The sequence below is a fragment of the Pelophylax lessonae genome, assembly GCF_965119305.1.
Source record: "Pelophylax lessonae genome assembly, chromosome: 5".
NCBI lineage: Eukaryota > Metazoa > Chordata > Amphibia > Anura > Ranidae > Pelophylax > Pelophylax lessonae.
In genome coordinates, this window is record NC_138772.1 from 233,992,880 (window position 1) to 234,013,767 (window position 20,888).

Sequence of the window (20,888 nt, forward strand, 5' to 3'; positions counted from 1 at the left end):
CGACTGGTGAGTATCCTTGCGACTGGTGAGTATCCTTGCGACAGGTGAGTATCCTTGCGACTGGTGAGTATCTTTGCGACTGGTGAGTATCTTTGCGACTGGTGAGTGTCCTTGCGACTGGTGAGTATCCTTGCGACTGGTGAGCATCCTTGCGACTGGTGAGTATCCCTGCGACTGGTGAGTAGCTTTGCGACTGGTGAGTAGCTTTGCGACTGGTGAGTAGCTTTGCGACTGGTGAGTGTCTTTGCGACTGGTGAGTATCTTTGCGACTGGTGAGTATCTTTGCGACTGGTGAGTATCCTTGCGACTGGTGAGTATCCTTGCGACTGGTGAGTATCCTTGCGACTGGTGAGTACCTTGTGACGGGTGAGTATCCGTGCAACTGGTGAGTATCCTTGCAACTGGTGAATATCCTTGCACTGGTGAGTATCCCTGCGACTGGTGAAGTAACTTGCGACTGGTGAGTATCTTTGCGACTGGTGAGTGTCCTTGCGACTGGTGAGTGTCCTTGCGACTGGTGAGTATCCTTGCGACAGGTGAGTATCCTTGCGACTGGTGAGTATCTTTGCGACTGGTGAGTATCTTTGCGACTGGTGAGTGTCCTTGCGACTGGTGAGTATCCTTGCGACTGGTGAGCATCCTTGCGACTGGTGAGTATCCCTGCGACTGGTGAGTAGCTTTGCGACTGGTGAGTAGCTTTGCGACTGGTGAGTAGCTTTGCGACTGGTGAGTGTCCTTGCGACTGGTGAGTATCTTTGCGACTGGTGAGTATCTTTGCGACTGGTGAGTATCTTTGCGACTGGTGAGTATCCTTGCGACTGGTGAGTATCCTTGCGACTGGTGAGTATCCTTGCGACTGGTGAGTACCTTGTGACGGGTGAGTATCCGTGCAACTGGTGAGTATCCTTGCAACTGGTGAATATCCTTGCACTGGTGAGTATCCCTGCGACTGGTGAAGTAACTTGCGACTGGTGAGTATCTTTGCGACTGGTGAGTATCTTTGCGACTGGTGAGTATCTTGCGACTGGTGAGTGTCCTTGCGACTGGTGAGTATCCTTGCGACTGGTGAGTATCTTTGCGACTGGTGAGTGTCCTTGCGACTGGTGAGTATCTTTGCGACTGGTGAGTGTCCTTGCGACTGGTGAGTATCTTTGCGACTGGTGAGTGTCCTTGCGACTGGTGAGTATCCTTGCGACTGGTGAGTATCCTTGCGACAGGTGAGTATCCTTGCGACTGGTGAGTATCTTTGCGACTGGTGAGTATCTTTGCGACTGGTGAGTGTCCTTGCGACTGGTGAGTATCCTTGCGACTGGTGAGCATCCTTGCGACTGGTGAGTATCCCTGCGACTGGTGAGTAGCTTTGCGACTGGTGAGTAGCTTTGCGACTGGTGAGTAGCTTTGCGACTGGTGAGTGTCTTTGCGACTGGTGAGTATCTTTGCGACTGGTGAGTATCCTTGCGACTGGTGAGTATCCTTGCGACTGGTGAGTATCCTTGCGACTGGTGAGTACCTTGTGACGGGTGAGTATCCGTGCAACTGGTGAGTATCCTTGCAACTGGTGAATATCCTTGCACTGGTGAGTATCCCTGCGACTGGTGAAGTAACTTGCGACTGGTGAGTATCTTTGCGACTGGTGAGTATCTTTGCGACTGGTGAGTATCTTTGCGACTGGTGAGTATCTTTGCGACTGGTGAGTATCCTTGCGACTGGTGAGTATCCTTGCGACTGGTGAGTATCCTTGCGACTGGTGAGTATCTTTGCGACTGGTGAGTATCTTTGCGACTGGTGAGTATCTTTGCGACTGGTGAGTATCATTGCGACTGGTGAGTAGCTTTGCGACTGGAAGTATCTTTGCGACTGGTGAGTGTCCTTGCGACTGGTGAGTATCTTTGCGACTGGTGAGTGTCCTTGCGACTGGTGAGTATCTTTGCGACTGGTGAGTATCTTTGCGACGGGTGAGTATCTTGCGACTGGGGAGTATCCTTGCGACTGGTGAGTATCCTTGCGACTGGTGAGTATCCTTGCGACTGGTGAGTATCCTTGCGACTGGTGAGTATCCTTGCGACTGGTGAGTATCCTTGCGACTGGTGAGTATCCTTGCGACTGGTGAAGTAGCTTGCGACTGGTGAGTATCTTGCGACTGGTGAGTATCTTGCGACTGGTGAGTATCTTGCGATTGGTGAGTATCTTGCGATTGGTGAGTATCTTGCGACTGGTGAGGATCCTTGCGACTGGTGAGGATCCTTGCGACTGGTGAGTATCTAGTGACTGGTGAGGGTATTAGCGACTGGTGGGTACCCCAGGTTTTGTACCAGGGAAGTTAGAGGTAGTGTAGGTAAGGAAGAGCAGGTCGTTAATATTATCCCCATAGAGTAGTGGGTAATAATGTCCGACAGGATTGGGGATGCCACTCAGTGCACTTCTTGCGGCATGTATGCGTTCCTTGATGAAACAATCGAGGACGAATACTGCTGTGCAAGATGTGAGCGACTTGTTGCTCTGGAAGCCCACATTGTGGATCTAGAGAACACAGTGACAAGACTGCGTGGCATCTACAACCTGAAAAGGAGCTTGGACATTACCCAGCAGGCGCTGGCAGGGGTCAGCATAGAGGAGGGAGGAATAGAGGAGATGCAAGCAGCAGAGGTACGCAGCTGGGTGACTGTTAGGAATGTTAGGGGGAGGAGAGTCAGGGAGGCCAGTCCTGAGTTGGTACACCCTAACATGTTTGCTGAGTTGCAGGTTGAGGGGGATATCAACTCAGGGGTGGCAGAGCTGGAGCATGCGCCCTCCCCCAGCTGCCAGGGGAGGGACGGCTCCAGGAAGAAGGGGGGCCGTAACGCAGGAAAGGTTAGACAGGTTGTGGTAGTTGGGGACTCAATTATCAAGAGGACAGAGAGGGAAATCTGTAAAAAAGATCTCGTGAACCGAACAGTTTGTTGTTTACCGGGCGCCCGAGTTCGGCACATCGCAGATCTGGCAGACAGATTGTTGGGCGGGGCTGGGGATGACCCAGCGGTCATGGTGCATGTGGGCACTAATGACAAAGTTAAAGGTAGGTGGAGGATCCTTAAGAACGATTTCAGGGACTTAGGTAATAGATTGAGGAAAAGGACCTCCAAGGTGGTTTTCTCTGAAATACTGCCTGTACCTCGAGCCACACAGGAGAGGCAGAAGGAGCTTAGGGAAGTTAACAAGTGGCTGAGGAATTGGTGTAGGAAGGAGGGGTTTGGGTTCCTGGAGAACTGGGCTGACTTCTCAGTCGGCTACCGGCTCTTTAGTAAGGATGGGCTGCACCTTAATGGGGACGGTACAGCTCTTTTGGGGAGAAAGATGGCCACCGAGTTGGAGGGGCTTTTAAACTAGGAGACGGGGGGGAGGGCTCAGAAGTAGAATCAGTCAGGAGGGAGCAGAGGACTGAAGGCAGTTGTAGGGTCAACAGCGACAGTAGGTCAACAACATCAATTGGCGGGTCTGTGCGGGAGAACAGCAGACCAAACAGAAATAAACAAAACCGCCAATCACGTTTAACTTCCGTAAAACTAAGAGGGGTATATGCTAATGCCAGGAGCCTAGCTAATAAGATGGATCAGTTGGAAATGTTAGTACATGAGGAAGACATAGACCTTGTGGGAATAGCGGAGACTTGGTTCGACCCCTCACATGACTGGCTGGCCAATATCCAAGGGTATTCGGTGTACCGGAAGGACAGGGTTGGTAAAAGAGGGGGAGGGGTATGTCTCTATGTCAAGAACAATATAAAGGTGCTAGAAAGGAGTGACATTACGGATGGGATGAGCATGGATTTAGAATCTGTGTGGGTTGAACTCGATAGGGAAGAAGATAAGGGAAAAGTAGTTGTGGGGGTTTGCTATAGGCCACCTAACCAAGGGGAGGAGGTAGAGCTGGAATTTTTAGCACTAATAGGTAAAGCGGCAAAACTAGGATCAGTCATCATATTGGGGGACTTCAATTATCCCGACATTGACTGGGAAGAGGGGACTGCACACTCGCATAAGGCCCGGCTATTCACGGAAACCTTACAGGATAACTACATGTCGCAGTTTGTGGATTCCCCTACTAGAGAGAATGCTATCCTGGATCTATTGATCACTAATGACCCAGACATAATCTCGGAGGTAGGAGTCCAGGACAACCTGGGCTCTAGCGATCACAGGATGATCACATTTAGTATAAATAACAATATAAAAAGGCAAGTGGGGAACATAAGAACCCTAAACTTCAGAAGGGCAGACTTTCCAAAATTGTACTCATTGATGGAAAGGGTAAACTGGGACCAAACCCTGGGATCACTGACCACAGAGGAAAAATGGGAATGCTTTAGAACAATATTAAGCAAAGGCATCTTGCAGTGCATTCCTATGGGGAATAAATTTAGAAGAGACAAAGCCAAACCTGGCTGGCTAAACCGTAGCGTTAAAAAACTTATTAGGGGAAAAAAATTGGCCTTCAAGAAATATAAATCAGAGGGCACAGTATCGGCCTTCCAGCAATACAAGGAGGAAAATAAGAAGTGTAAACACGAAATCAAGATGGCTAAAATCAACTTTGAGAGACAAATAGCGGAGGATAGTAAAAAAAACCCAAAGAAATTCTTTAAATATATCAACAGCAAAAAAACTAGGGCAGAGCATATTGCACACATAATTAACGATGATGGGAGGATGGTTACAGAGGACACTGAAAAAGCAACCGTGCTGAATTCTTTTTTCTCGTCAGTCTTTACGCAGGAAAAGGAAGGGTACACTGACCATGACTGTATGGTAAGTAGTAATACACAGGACTTGCCACTATGGCTAACAGAGGGGGAAATCAGGGAAAGACTGGATAAACTTAACACAAACAAATCACCAGGCCCGGATGGCGTACATCCGAGAGTGCTCAAGGAACTCAGTATGGTTATATCTAGACCACTGTTCCTGATCTTTGCTGACAGTATTAGGACAGGAGATGTACCAGGGGATTGGAGGAAGGCTAACGTGATTCCGATATTCAAAAAGGGCCAGAGACATATCCCGGGAAATTATAGGCCTGTCAGTCTGACATCAATAATATGTAAACTTTTGGAGGGGATGATAAGGGACTATATCGTAGAGTATGCTAAAGACAACAACATCATCAGTAGTAACCAGCACGGGTTTACAAATGGGCGTTCTTGTCAAACCAATCTCTTAGCATTCTACGAGGAAGTGAGCTGTGAGCTAGATAGGGGGAGACCAGTGGATGTGGTGTACTTGGATTTCGCTAAGGCGTTTGATACAGTTCCCCACAAGCGCTTAATTTATAAAATAAGGTCTGCAGGTATCGACAGCAGGGTTTGCTCTTGGATACGGAATTGGCTAAAAGGCCGTGTCCAAAGGGTAGTAATAAACAGCGCATACTCAGACTGGTCTGAGGTAGTAAGCGGGGTGCCCCAGGGCTCAGTCCTGGGACCAACCTTGTTCAATTTATTCATAAACAGCATTGAGGAAGGGATCAGTAGTTCGTTATCAGTTTTTGCAGATGACACAAAATTGGCCAGGGCAATAACTGCACAGCATGAAGCAGATATCCTACAGAATGACCTGGACAAAATTACGGAGTGGGCAACGACATGGCAAATGAGGTTTAATGTGGAGAAGTGTAAGGTTTTGCACTTGGGGACCAAAAACATAAAAACACAATACACGTTAGGAGGGGAACCCTTGGGGGAATCAAAAATGGAGAAAGATTTGGGAGTCTTAGTTGATGATAGATTAGGCAACAGCATGCAATGCCAAGCGGCAGCTTCCAAAGCCAACAGAATATTAGCATGCATAAAGAAAGGGATGTATTCCAGAGATAAGACTATAATCCTTCCACTTTATAAAACTCTGGTCCGACCGCATCTGGAGTATTCTGTCCAGTTCTGGTCGCCAGTCCTCAGGAGGGATGTGTTGGAGCTGGAGAAAGTCCAGAGAAGGGCAACTAAACTGATTAGGGGGTTGGAGGACCTTACCTATGAAGAGCGGCTGCAATCGCTCGATTTATTTTCCCTGGAGAAAAGACGTCTGAGAGGGGACATGATAGCAATTTATAAATATCTTAATGGGGATCTCAGCTTAGAAGAAAAGCTGTTCATTCGAAGGAATTGCATGAGGACTCGAGGACATACAATGCGATTAGAGGAGAAGCGTTTTAACCTCAGGCAACGTGGGGGGTTCTTTACTGTTAGGGCTACAAGATTGTGGAATTGTCTACCACAAGAGGTGGTTTCTGCGGGTAGTATGGTGACTTTCAAAAGACTCTTAGACTTACATCTCAAGGATCAGGAGATTGAGGGCTATGTTAGATGATTACAGTCACACACACCTACACAGGTTGAACTGGATGGACTATTGTCTTTATTCAACCTCGCCTACTATGTAACTATGTAACTATGTAACTATGTAACTATGTTTTACAATCAGGATAAGAATGGTTACATTTAATACATGAGCAATAGAGAATATTTATAATTCCCTCTGGATATAATCTATCTAGAGCTATCAAAATAGCCAGTCCACTGATGCCAACAAAATATTTAATTCTATCAGCTACTAAATATTTATTCATGGAAAAATTATTTTGACTTGTTGATTAATCCCATATATAATGTTTGAGCATATTCAATAAGGATAGGGGAAGAAAGAATTTTTTCTTTTCATTCTTGCATTTGGGCTTTAAAAGATATAAGATGTCAGGTGGTGTCCCAGGTAATCATGCTCCACATCAAAAGTATCTCCCAAAAGTGAGTACACCCCTCACATTTTTGTAAATATTTTATTATATCTTTTCATGTGACACCACTGAAGAAATTACACTTTTCTACAATGTAAAGTAGTGAGTGTACAGCTTGTATAACAGTGTACATATGCTTTCCTCACAATAACTCAACACACAGCCATTAATGTCTAAACCGCTGGCAACAAAAGTGAGTACACCCCTAAGTGAAAATTTCCAAATTCAGCTCAATTATCTATTTTCCTTCCCTGGTGTCATGTGACTCATTAGTGTTACAAGGTCTCAGGCAGGAATGGGGAGCAGGTATGTTAAATTTGTTGTTATCGCTCTCACTTTCTCATACTGATCACTGGAAGTTTAACATGGCACCTCATGGCAAAAAACTCACTGAGGATCTGGAAAAAAAAAATTGTTGCTCTACATAAAGATGGCCTAGGCTATAAGAAGATTGCCAAGACCCTGAAACTGAGCTGCAGCACAGTGGCCAAGACCATACATCGGTTTAACAGGATTTCCACTCAAAATAGGCCTCACCATGGTCGATCAAAGAAGTTGAGGGCACGTGCTCAGCGTCATATCCATAGGTTGTCTTTGGGAAATAGATGTACGAGTGCTGCCAGCAATGCTGTAGAGGTTGAAGGGGTGGGGGTCAGCCTGCCAGTGCTCAGACCATACGCCGCACGTTGCATCAAATTGGTCTGCATGTCTGTCATCTCAGAAGGAAGCCTCTTTTAAAGATGATGCACAAGAAAGCCCGAAAACAGTTTGCTGAAGACAAGCAGACAAAAGACATGGATTACTGGAACCATGCCCTGTGGTTTGATGAGACCAAGATAAATGTATTTGGTTTAGATGGTGTAAAGCGTGTGTGGCAGCAACCAGGTGAGGAGTACAAAGACAAGTGTGTCTTGCCTACAGTCATGCATGGTGTCATGGTCCGGGGCTGCATAAGTGCTGCCGGCATTTGGGCGGTACAGTTCATTGAGGGAACCATGAATGCAAACATGTACTGTGACATACTGAAGCAGAGCATGATCCCCTCCCTTCAGAGACTGGCCCGCTGGGTAGTTTTCCAACATGATTACGATCCCAAACACACCTCCAAGATGACCACTGCCTTGCTAAAAAAGCTGAGGTGATGGACTGGCCAAGCATGTCTCAAGACCTAAACCCTATTGAGCATCTGTGGGGTATTCCTCAAATGGCAGGTGGAGAAGCGCAAGATCTCTAATATCCACCAGCTTCCTGATGTCGTCATGGAGGAGTGGAAGAGGGCTCCAGTGGCAACCTGTGAGGCCTTGGTGAACTCCATGCCCAAGAGGGTTAAGGCAATGCTGGAAAATAATGGTGGCCACACAAAATATTGACACTTTGTGCCAAATTTGGGCATTTTCACTTAGGGGTGTACTTACTTTTGTTGCCAGCAGTTTAGACATTGTGTGTTGAGTTATTTTGAGGGGACAGCAAATTTACACTGTTATACAAGCTGTACACTCACTACTTTACATTGTAGCAAAGTATAATTTTCACATGAAAAGCTATAATAAAATATTTACAAAAATGTGAGGGGTGTACTCACTTTTGTGAGATACTGTAACTGAAATATCATTTTGAATTATTTGACCCTTTAAATGCATACTTCTGTAAGAATAAGAGTTATACAATTTACTAAATTTACGGTAACTTATTGCTTTCTCTCTCTTGAATATCAAAATAATATGTCTTTTCCATAAACAAAAAAGGCCTCTGCTAAAATGAATATTCTGCTGGAAATAAGGTCAATGGGGTTGATTTATTACCCTCCTCTGCAACGGCCCACTGTCGGTACCATGTGTTTGCTGTGGCCAATCACAGCAGATCACATGACAATTGCACACAATGAAATGCTTTGATTCATGCCTTTTATTGTATACTATTGTGATGAGCTCTGTGATTGGTCACAGTGATCACATGGTACAAACAGGGAAAATAACAGCCCATGTGTACCATGTGAACAGCTACTCACAATAGTAAACACTGACTGAATAGTTTTCATTCAGAAAAAAATGGTTGCCTATAACTGTAAATTTCACAGTTATAATCAATCATATTGTGATCACCTCCCTAGAGTAGGACAGTGTTACTATGGTCACTGTATGTAAAAAAAAATGAATTGTGAAAAAAAAAAGAAAAATGTAAAAGAAATTAACATTATTTTTACATACAGTCACCAGTCAGTGTCCCTGATTACCAACAAACCAGTGAAATGATGATGCTGTGCTGCAATGGTGACAGTATGTGGACTCTATAACTTTCTTACAGATGAAATATTATACATTCATTTGGGTTATTTTCACCAAAGAAAGTATAGCAGTATACATAAATGTAAAAATGTAGCAGTATAATTTGGCCTGAATTTATAAAGAATGATTATTTATTTGCAAAATTTTATAAAAGAAACAGAGAAAAACTCCCCTTTTCAAGCTTTTCAGGCTTTTATCATTTATTTTGCAAAAAAAAAAAAAAAAACAGCGGTGAATAAAAACCACCGAAAGAAAGCTCTATTTGTGTGAAAAAAAATTTTCATATGGGTACAGTGTTGCATGACCATGTAATTGTCATTCAAAATGTGACAGCGCTGAAAGCTGAAAATTGGCCTGGGCAGGAAGAGGAAGGGGGTAAAAATGTCTGCTATTGAAGTGGTTAAAAGGCAAATTTGCTGCTTAAGCCCCGTACACACGTACCGATCTTCGGCCGAAAAGCTTCGGCCGACGACCGATCGGCCGATTGTCGGCTTGTGAGTATGATGCCTCCGACAGCCGACAGCGCACATTCGGCCGAAAAGAATCTGTCATGCAAGCATTAAAATTTTTGTATGCCGACACCAGAGCGGCCGATTGTTCGCCAGTCAGTACAGAATTCGGCCGACAGACCGCAGATTTGCAAGACTGGGCATGCTCAGAAAAGAAAAAAACACAGGGAAAGTTAACCATTACATGACATCACTTCTGCAGTCGGCTGTAGTTGGCGGACAAAATTCTTGTGCAGTCTTTTGCACTTTTCAACAGACACCGACAGCCCTGGACAAAAGACGGCCGATCGTTCGGCCGATCGTTCGGCCGATCGTTCGGCCGACGATCGGTACATGTGTACGGGCCTTTACTTTGAAATTGTTCACAGATCTTAGTGGATGTGGTGAAGATTCACTTTGCAAAAAACACCCAATAACATGCAAGGAAAAAAACAGCATTTTTGCTTGCACATAATTAGATGATGGAAGTCATTAGAGCTTCATCTCATTCACTAAGCTCTGGGGATAATTCCCTTGCAGAGAACAACTACACTAGCAAAGTGAAAAATCCTTTGTCTTTAGTAAATCAACCCAATTAAATACCAGACCAAGAATTTACATATCTTTCATACAAAACCCACCAAAGAATCTTGATCATCAAAGTAATACATAATGTACTGTATAGACAATAAATTGGTAAAACACAATTTAGCATACTTGTCTCCTTTGCTTTTTGAAATTCCAACAAGCTTTTCAATGCCTCCTGCATCTCGTAAGGCTTTGGCATTTTCCATATTTTTAGTTATAACTTCGTGCAGGGTGCAGCATATAGCAGTGACAGTGTCATCAGACATAGCCTTGCTAGAAAGGGTGTTGCAGTTGTTCCCCCCAGGAAGACGATGGACCAGGTCTCTCATGGCATATTTGCCTAAGTTAGAGAAAAAGAAAACAATATATTAAAAGTACAATTTTAAACACAACATGATATTATTTGATTTTTTTGTACACGCTATAAAATATTTTTCTCCATCCTTCACAGAAGGATACAACACTATAGATTCATAAGCATACTGCCACTTACAGGAGGGCTGGACATTTTGCAAAGCCAAAAAGGGGCCAGCTCCCTCAAGTGCCTATACCCCTTATATGTGCTGTATAGCTCAGCTGTAGTAAAGCAGAGAAAGGTAGAAAATCCGGGGAAGGTAACCGTCTTCCCTAAAAATACAACCATGAAAATTGTACACTGCAGAAACAGTCAGGTGCTGTTCCACCCATCTTAGAATGTGTTCCACCTAACTGGATGTAGCTGGACTTTCCGTGTATCATGGTTAAAATATGTCATAACCATAGCACTTTTGGAATGTACTTGCACTACATGTCTTTCCAGAATGGTTGTCCAGTGAACCAGGGACAGCTGTATTCTCCAAATCTTTAGAAGAATGATTAAAAGGATAGACTCCTGTTGGGACCAATGACCTTACACTTATAGGGTGCACTGAATTCCACCACAAATGGAAAGCCTCACATCCTTGGTAAAGATCCTCTATCTAGGATGAAAGCCTGAGGGCCCGACGTCCTTCAGTGGGCCCTGTGCTCACTGCCCGGCACCATGAAGCTTGATTAGCATTTGTTATTGAACACCAGAACTGACAGGTCAGCCACTGGCGCCCTGTGCTTTTCACAGATGAGAGCAGGTTCACCCTGAGCGCATGTGACAGAAGTGAAAGGGTCTGGAGAAGCCGTGGAGAACATTATGCTGCCTGTAACTATCTTTCAGCATGGCCGGTTTGATTTTCGGGGTGTCTTTGAATTCAGCCCTCTGTAGGTTGATATTTTTAATTTCCATCAAACGATGCGGCATCCTATCATTCCTAACACATTACCCAGTCCATATCAGTATAGATATCCAGCATGATATTTTTGCCCTTCGAGATCTGATGGGTTTTCAAAGTGTTTCTTTAATTTTTTTGAGCAGTGTATTTTCTTGCAAAAAAAGGCCTTAACCCTGTACAACACATCCTGAATATCCCCTTTTTTACCACCATTTCTCAAAAAGGATGTTGTAGAACTGAAGGGAGTGCAGAGAAGGACAATATATATCAGCAAGATTCATAGAAGACCAATATAACTGTATATAAATTATCCATACCCAGAATTCATCTTTAACAAATTCCTTTGCACAGGTTGACAACCTTGTTTATTGAACTGACATCAGCAGTTTGTCCACAGCTTTGGATTCTGAGCATGACCCACTAGGAAGACACTTGTTTATTGATTCATCAATTTTAAGCCTCAAAGCTGTGTTGTTACACAATGGCAGTGTACACCTTTCAATATCTGTTGACTATGCTATACATATGAAATAAACATAGGAAAACATGAAAAACATATTGCTGAAGCACATCCAGTACACCAAGTACAACTGGAATATCTGTGTAGATATAAACGTAGTGGCCATGGTGCTAGGAATGCAGCTCAGTTATACCAAGTTCTGTTGCAAATATATACAGTACGTACTGTATACAAGGAACTATACGCAAGTATACACAAATGATACAGCCATGCAGGAGAGTCATTATATTAAAAATAAAATGACCAATCTGAAAAAAATGAACTCCCTTGACAGAAAAATGTGGCATATGAACCACTTGTTGAACCAACAAAGATATTTTTGCCTCCGCTTCACATAAATATCTGACTGATGAAAAATTTTGTGAAAATGACGAACGAGGAATATGAAGACAGATGTTTTGAAGAACAACTGAAGCTAAGTTAAAAGAAGGCATTTTTGTTGGCCCACAATTTCTTTTAGCCCTATTGAACTTGTGCAGTGTGTCAGAAACATTATGCAATTAAATACATAATAGTCCCCTACAGAGGCTCCTACAGAGCCAGCCTTGTCCCAAATAATGGAGGCCATTCACCACTGTTAGGTGGCCCTGACTACCCAAATCCAGTCCGGATGGACTTATCATTTCTTAAACAGGAAGTTCATAATCTCCATCACAGGGTTACCAACGCTGATCTGCATAATGGTCAAGAAACAACTATAGATAAGCTGACCGATTTGGAAGATCGCCTAAGGCAAAACAATCTACTCTTTCTGGGGTTTCCAGAAGGTTTTGAGGGTAGAAATCCTGAATTATTTTATGGAACACTGACTCAAAACCACTTTATGGCATCTCTAGAATCTACGTTCTCACAACTATTTGCTATAGAATGAGGGTCCCCTTGTGCCATCTACCAGCAGGCATATCTCCTTTCCCTATGCTCATTAAAGTGTTACATTTCCGTGATAGGGAGGTGGTTTTGAGAGCTGCCAGGGAAAAAGGCAGAGTATCCTATAATAGCAATACCATTACTATTTTTCCAGATTTCTGCTGCTACGAAGGGCAACATTTCATTCTATTAAGAAAAGGCTACATGAACTGCAATTTCCTTACAGCATGCTGTGTCCAGCCCGGCTTCTCATCATTCATTAAGGAAAGGCTCACTTCTTCACTGATACACAAAATGCGGTGCAATGGGTTGGACGCCCACCACCTTCCTCCCTGTTTATATCTCAGGAATACAGTTTTTCTTCTACTCCTGTGGCTGCTATAGTATGCTACCCCTGCAGTGATGACTTTAAACCCCACTTTGCCTTTGTGCCTGGTATACCACCTACGGCCTGTGTTCTATACTCTGATAAGCAGATGTTCCTGTTTCTGTTACCTGAGTTGGTCGGGAACTTGTTGTTTACTGTTATGACCATCCAGCCGTACCTAATAATGGTGTTTTCGAAATGGCTGAAGATCCTCTTTTACTAGGGATTAGATACCTCCCAAGAGCAGTATATGACCATTCCCCTTTATTGTTAGACCTTGCTCTGGGTATATCCAGCTCCTATAGGATATGGAGATTGAGTCCCCTCTGGTTCCCTAATTCAGCTGTAACAGATCAGGGACTTGTTGAAATTAACTTCTACTGGGTCACTAATGGGCAAAGTTCCACTATACCTATGGACTGGGATGCCTTTAAAGCCACCATGCGCGGTATGTTTGCTGCTGCTATTGAGATGGCCTAAAAGGCTGCCCAGTCTAAATTGATGGATGCGGAACAAGAGCTTAATGCTACAAAAACCTGTTATTCTACTCCTCCTACTCCTGATACTTACTCTACATGGCGACAAAGTCAGAGAATTGGATTTAGTGCTTTTGGAACGCACTCAGAAAAATGTATTCAATTAAAACCAGCGTATTTTTGAATTTGGGAATAAGAAGAGCATATCTCCCAAGACCTGATTTCCAGCCCTGTACTATTCCCAGAATTAAAAACTCCATTGGTATTGTAGTTGAACAAACTAATGAAATTGTAGATGCCTTTGTTTCTTTTTACTCTTCTTTATACACCACTAGAGCGCATTACACCATTGTAGAATTATATGATTACTTATGTGATATCCATCTCTAGGTTATCAGCAAGTGAAATTTCACTTTGATGACTGAGGAATTAGAAATGGCCATGCAGTCCTTTGCACACAACAAAATGCTAGGTTTGTTTGGCTTTCCTATAGAGTGGTGCTTGCGATATAAAGAGGTTCTGATTCTGCACTGATTTGTTAATTACGCTCTTGAAGAGGGGCGGTTACCACCCTCTATGTCTGAAGTGATATTTTTACCTATTCCAAAACCTCATAAACACCGTTTCTATTGTCAGTCGTACCACCCTACTGTTTTAATTGATTCAAATGTCAAAATCTAGGCAAAGGCCTTGCCCATAGGCTGAATGAAGTAATTCACACTATTACACGATCAGATCAAACCATAAATTAATTCCGGGCCGATCCACTGCCATCAATTTATGCAGACCTTTCACTAATATGCAGGCTCAGCACGACACCATGGTTTCTAAAGCTGTCTTGACACTAGACACTTACAAGGCATTTCATTCGGGCTAATGGCCATATCTACAGGAAGTATTGGCGACATTTGGCTTTGGTGATACATTTATTCAATGGATTTGACTTCTGTATTGTAAACCAATCGCTAGACTGACAGTGATTATATTTCTGAATCCTTTCCTATAATGCGAGGCACTAGACAAGGATGCCCTCTGTCACCATTTATGTTTGCCTTAGCTATAGAACCCTTTGCTGAATTGATAAGGGCTAATTCCACTATTAGTGGTCTGGTAATTAATGGGCTGGATGAAAAAACGTCCCTTTATGCAGCCTATTTCCTTATATCTAAAGAACAACTTAAACTCACCCATTAGTAAACTTAAAAGCACTCTAAAAATTGTGTCTAATCTCCCCCTAATGCAATCAGGTAGAGTAAAAATATTCAAAATAATTTTCCTGCCACGCTTCCTTTACATATTAAATAATTCCCCGGTATATATTCCCAAATGCAGATTTTACAAGATTGACTCTATCCTTACGATCTTGGGGAGAAAAAGCAGTTAGAATCGCTAAAGATACACTGCAATTACCTATTTTGGAGGCAAGCCTCGCAGTCCCCAATCGTCAAACCTACTATATTGCCTCTCAATTGGCCCATGCTCATTAGTGGTTCTACCCTGAAGTTAAAAATGTCTCCTCAGCCATAGGGGCAGTAATTCTTACTTCCTACAAATCCCTACAAAATTTCATCCACGATGGGCAGAGACAGTACAAGTATTCTAAATATGAGACTGCAAGTTTTTAAACTCTCAAAGGTACTCCCCTCTGGCACAGCCTCTGTACTTTCCCCTAACAATCCTTTATGGAATAATCCATGTTTGCAAAAATCCTTTCAAAGAATAGATGGGGCATACTGGTTCAGACGTGGAGTGAATTAATTTGCCAACTGTCTTTATTGGATACTTTTCGCTCCCTTTTTGATTTTTGTAGAAACTTTAACTTTACCTCCGTTGCTTATTTCCGATATCTCTAATTACGACATGCAGCTGCGACTTAATATATTGACAATCTGCATTCTATGTCTGTATATGAGTTTGATGAGTTTGTGTTGAATAACTGTTCCTTCAGTACCTGATCCAAGTGTATGGGCATTCTGTGCATTTTATACTGTGATACTTAAACACTATTTTCTCTTTGTTTCTCATCTTCTTTGCTTTATTTTTACTTTGTACTTGCAAATCTTATGTACAATAAATGTACCTTTAAAAAAAAAAAAAAAAAAAAAAAAATATATATATATATATATATATATATATATAATAGTCATTAAAAGCTAATTTCATATTTCTATGTGATACAGTCATTCTGAAATTATATTTGTGTTCAGTTTAAAAGGCATCTATCCTAGTCACCAAATGTTTTTCAAGAAGGAAAACTTTTGGAAAAATTTGCTGTCCAGTATATTCAATTCCCACAAAGGCCTTATGACATACACTATCCCACGTAGCGGAAATCTGCTACAGAACAAAAGTTTGTCCTTCCATGTACAACTTACCGCAAAGGCTAGTTATAGGTTGGGGCAGTTGCCACTTTTGTGTACAGTTGGCTGAATTTGATGCAGGGACACACTGGATGCCTTCAGCTGCCATTGTGCTTTTGCTAGGTATCCTGTGTGTCCCTGTGCCTTTAAGGAGGGGTGGGCTCCCTCCAGGCAAAAATTCCTTCAACCTATCCACTGCTATTTGTGCTCCAATTTGGGAGACTCTAAAAAAAATTATAGTTAGGACTGCAGTACACAGATGAGCCTTGTCATAAGCACTGCAGCTTATGTTGTTTTCCAGGATAGCTGGTAAGTATGAAGGGAAATCTTTGTTTGTTATAACAGTTTACCCTGCCTGCTGAGCCTTTAGGGGCATACAGGACTTTCCAGCAATGGATGCTTCCTTGCAAGGGAGAAAGGAAGTGCACTCCCATGCAGAAGCCCCAGAAAAGGAAAAGACACTGGTCGGGAATGATACACTCAACAATGTCCAGCATAGAGAGTCACATGGTCTGTTGCAGGGAGGGTTTTGAAATCTTTACAGAGTTGAAGATCTTGCAGCCTCCAGATAAAAAGATTTACCAATAGAGGGATCCCCCAATTACTCAGAAACTGTCTATTCTGGAGAACCAGACTGAAGGAGTAGGCAAGAGGACACATCCAGTAGGGCAGTCCCCATAGAATAAGGGGAGGGACTAGTCCGACCGTGGCTTAGTATCTGGGACTGCTTGGTCCAAAGAGATCAGCTTGGTGCTTTGCTAAAATTCTAAACTCCCTCTAGAGAGACAAAAGAGGATTGAGAAACCGCACAAAAAGGAGGGATCAAGCTAAAAGTGAATTCTCCAACAATCCTACAAACCAAGAAGGGGTAAATAGAAAAAAAAACCTGCTACAAAGTAAGCATAGTCAAAGGTGTACAGATCGTAGAAGTTTTTAGACTCAAAATTACTAACACTAGATAGTTGTTAGCATGAACTGCTAAAATCTAGGAAAATTACTTTTCCTTATTATAAAATAAAATTATTATCGGGTCTTTGGTTGTTCCACAATAGCAATCCCAGCATATAATGCTAGCGTTGACATAAGGGTCAGTGTTGTGATCAGAGTCCAGACCTGCTGGAGGACACTGAAGATTCAGGTATTTACTAAAAAAAGGAACAGTAGCGACTGATCCTTGTCTACATTGTATGTCAAGAAGTGCCTCAGGAAAGGGATAGGAGAGGGAAGGTCGAGGAGATTCAAGCATCACAGGGGATGCAAACATTCATAATGGAAAAGGTTTCCTCTTCGGGAAGAAGTAAAAGTTTGAGTAGGGTAGTATTCCCAAGAATATGCTACTCCCAGAGTGGGAAGCAGAGATCCCAGGGTACAGGGGAACCCAAACAAAGCTGGGAAGATGCACAATGGGGTGCAGTTATACCAGAAGGATCAGAGAAGCAGTTAAAGAAGTTGCCCAATTTATGGGTCTAGAATGGAAGCAACAGGGGTAAGCTGGAACATCCAAACTGCAAGGCGATAAATACCAAGTGACCTAGTAGAAAGAACAAACAGGTCCCTACTTTTGTGGAGATGCACCAGGCAGAAGGCTAAGCAGATAAGACCTGAGGGCTTCTGGCTTCAAGATCTGCAGATATTAGAAAGCAAAAAAACAAACACCTATACAAAACCAGAGATTGTTGATCCAGGGAATATTGGATTGCCTTATGGAGATCAGGAAGGAATTTATTTTTTCCCCACTGGAGCAAATTGGACCATGTTAATTAGGGTTGTTTTTTAGCTTGTCTAATCTGTAAATGGAGGTTTTTTATTTTTTTTTTCTATTCATGAACTAGACTTATTTCACTATAAATATGTAACTTCGTCCATCCACAAAAATAAGATGGATGGAGAAATCCCCCCCCACTGGGACATTGTATTCTGACAGTGGCTCCTGCTGCTATTAGAATACACTAATCAGCAACTGTAGATGATTGGCTGCAGCAGCTGATCAGAAAAAGTCTTATAACATGTGCCTTCCACAGAAGTCAATCAAATGCTTGACCTCTGTTGATTTGTCTGGTCCCTGTTAAACAGGCTGAATTTTGTTCAATGTTTGGCCAGCCTGTGAATCAGATGTTTCTTGGGTGTACCCTCGATATTCCAGACACACCGGCAAAGAGCCCTACGCATATGAACAGACATCATCCCTATACTATACACAAGCTTAGATGCTTGTAAGAGACCATCGCAGTCACTTCGGCTGGGCTCTAGACATTTGTTCCAAAAGCTACAGGACATGAGGGTTTGTCCTTATGATTTACAGGTCTGCATCAAGGAAGGCTGTAAATACCAACATTTTGCTCAGAACACCTGGTAAGCCCTTATGGAATCATATTTTTAGCTTTTATCGTGGTTGGCAGTTTTTCATCCTTTAATGGGCTTTATTATTTATTTTTACAAATTCCTCTGTTTAGGTCTTTAGAGGCTTTCTTTTTACACTTCCATTCGGCAACTCCATTTTGGAGCACATATATTCCATTCCTAACCATGGGAGTCCATCTACTGTGTAAATATAAATGTTTTTTGGCTGATTATTGTATGTTTTGGATCACAGACACAAGTTCCTCCTTAGGATGTGGTAGCTTTTGTCAGTATTATATTAGGTTGTTGAATATACTGTATATAGTATATACCCAGCCCACTCTGTTATGCCAGCTCCTTTAGAGATTTTTTAAATGGCTGATTAATTTTTGTATTCGGTATGAAAAAAAAAATATTTTTTTTTCATGCTTCTCATGTTTTGACAGGTTAACCTTTGGAAAAAGATCATAGTCTGAAAAGGGTAAAATCCGTGGGGCACTGGACCAAAAGACATATGATATACTGGAAATTAATAAAGAAGTATTACACCGAACAACAGAAATGTATTATATTGCAACTTACCAATTCTTTTTTACTTTATTTTCACATAGTTATCCGGGAAGTAGTTCTGCAATTTTTCAACAGTTAGAGGATTTAGACTTGGGGGTCAGCAACCTGTCGATCCCAGACAGGGACAGGTAGACAGGAATCCACGCCTTGCCAACCATCCGTCTGAAAGCATTATTAAACCCAAAAGCAAACATTATATTGCAGCTTACCAATTCTTAGATGTGAGGGCTGTAATAGTTTCCTATTTAGGCTTTCTTTCTTCTATTTTATCTGGTGATCCAGCCAGTCTGTTTTTCACAGAACAAGCAGCAGAATTGTATTATTCACCTTCATTCCAAAAGGAAAAAAACTGTTTTGTTGTAATTGAGTCTAAAGTGTGAGTTGGAGTATGGGTTTAATTTGTTATTTGTTCCAAATCCGGGTGTGTTACTGGCCATATCACCAGGTGAAAAAGTCAAAGAAAAAAATGATGCAGCCACCACATCTAATGATTGGCAATATATTACATTTTTGGTTTTGGGTTTAATACTGCTTGAATGGCTCCTCTCTCCCCTGTACAGCTAGAAACTCCTGACCCCAGTACACTGTCTCACACCCTACTAATTAATCCTTGTACACTGCCCTACATATTAAAGGCCCATGCCAATGCCCAACACACTAATGGCCCCTAGATACTGCCCTACATAATAATGACCCCTGAACAATGCCTTACATACTACTTACACTGGTCAAAGCTCAACCTAGAATACTGGGTTGTATAAAAAAGGGGATTCACTCCAGAAATAAAGAGATTATTCTTCCACTCTACAAGACTCTGGTCCGGCCACATCTGGAGTATGCTGTCCAGTTCTGGGCACCGGTCCTCAGGAAGGATGTGCTGGAACTGGAGAAAGTCCAGAGAAGGGCAACAAAAATAATTAGGGGAATGGAGGACATCAGCTATGAGGAAAGACTACAAGCACTGAACCTATTCTCTCTGGAGAAGAGACGACTGAGGGGGGATATGATATCAATGTACAAATACTGTACTGGCGACCCTAGCATAAGGAACAAACTATTCAGAGAAAGAATATACAATAAGACACGTGGCCACTCACTAAAACTTGAGGAAATCTGGTTTAACCTTAAAGTGCGTAAGGGGTTCTTCACTGTAAGAGCGGTAAGGATGTGGAATTCTCTTCCACAAGCAGTCGTATCAGCGGGGAGCATTGATAGTTTCAAAAAACTATTGGATGGACACCTTAAAGACCACAACATACAGGGGTATACAATGTACGGTTAAAAGCAAACACACACACACACATCATAGGTTGAACTGGATGGACTTATGTCTTTTTTCAACCTCACTAACTATGTAACTAGCCAGTTAGGCCAGGACTCAGAGCAGATATACAGGCAAGAATTGAGGCCAGCCAGACCTAAAACTAGTTGAGCTTGCAGTGTCAGTTCTTTGACCTTCATGAGGGACTCCTGTAACAGACTTGTCGACCAATTACACTCCAGACATGAAAAAAATTGTGAATTAAAGTGAATGCCTATTTTTAAATAGTTACATAGTTACATAGTATGTGAGGTTGAATAAAGACAATAGTCCATCCAGTTCAACCTGTGTAGGTGTGCGTGGCCATAATCATCTTGCATACCCCTGAATTTTCTCACTAAAGATAACTTTTAAGGTAGGCTAAGATTTTTTTTGTTACTGTGTCATTTGTTGAGAAATATGTTTGCATAAGGCTATATTGAAATTAATAGAACACAAGCACCTACATCCAATACAATGTAGAAAGAGACAAAAAGAGTATTCTACAGGGCAACTCTGGGGAACCATCAACATGTCGGAATGGAGAGTGGCGCAGAAGAATCTCCTCGACAAATTGGGTTCACACAGGTGCACTGCTGAGACTCAGAACATAGGGCAATGGGGCAAGAGAGTATAGACACATGTAATAATATTTAAAACATAACTTTATTACAAAAAAAAACAAAAGTTTAAAACAGCAGTTTCCATACATTGTACAGTATAT

General features: G+C 42.4%; 1 protein-coding gene across 4 annotated transcripts in view; it reads right to left on the reverse strand.

Moving 5' to 3' along the window:
* The window catches only part of CTNND2 (catenin delta 2), a 921,118-nt gene that overhangs the window by 203,023 nt on the left and 697,207 nt on the right, over nt 1-20,888 (reverse strand). For all 4 annotated transcript variants that reach the window (XM_082258174.1, XM_082258173.1, XM_082258172.1 and 1 more), the window contains exon 17: nt 10,250-10,460. In XM_082258174.1, the coding sequence (XP_082114300.1) occupies nt 10,250-10,460 (211 nt within the window). The remainder of the gene's footprint in view (nt 1-10,249; nt 10,461-20,888) is intronic.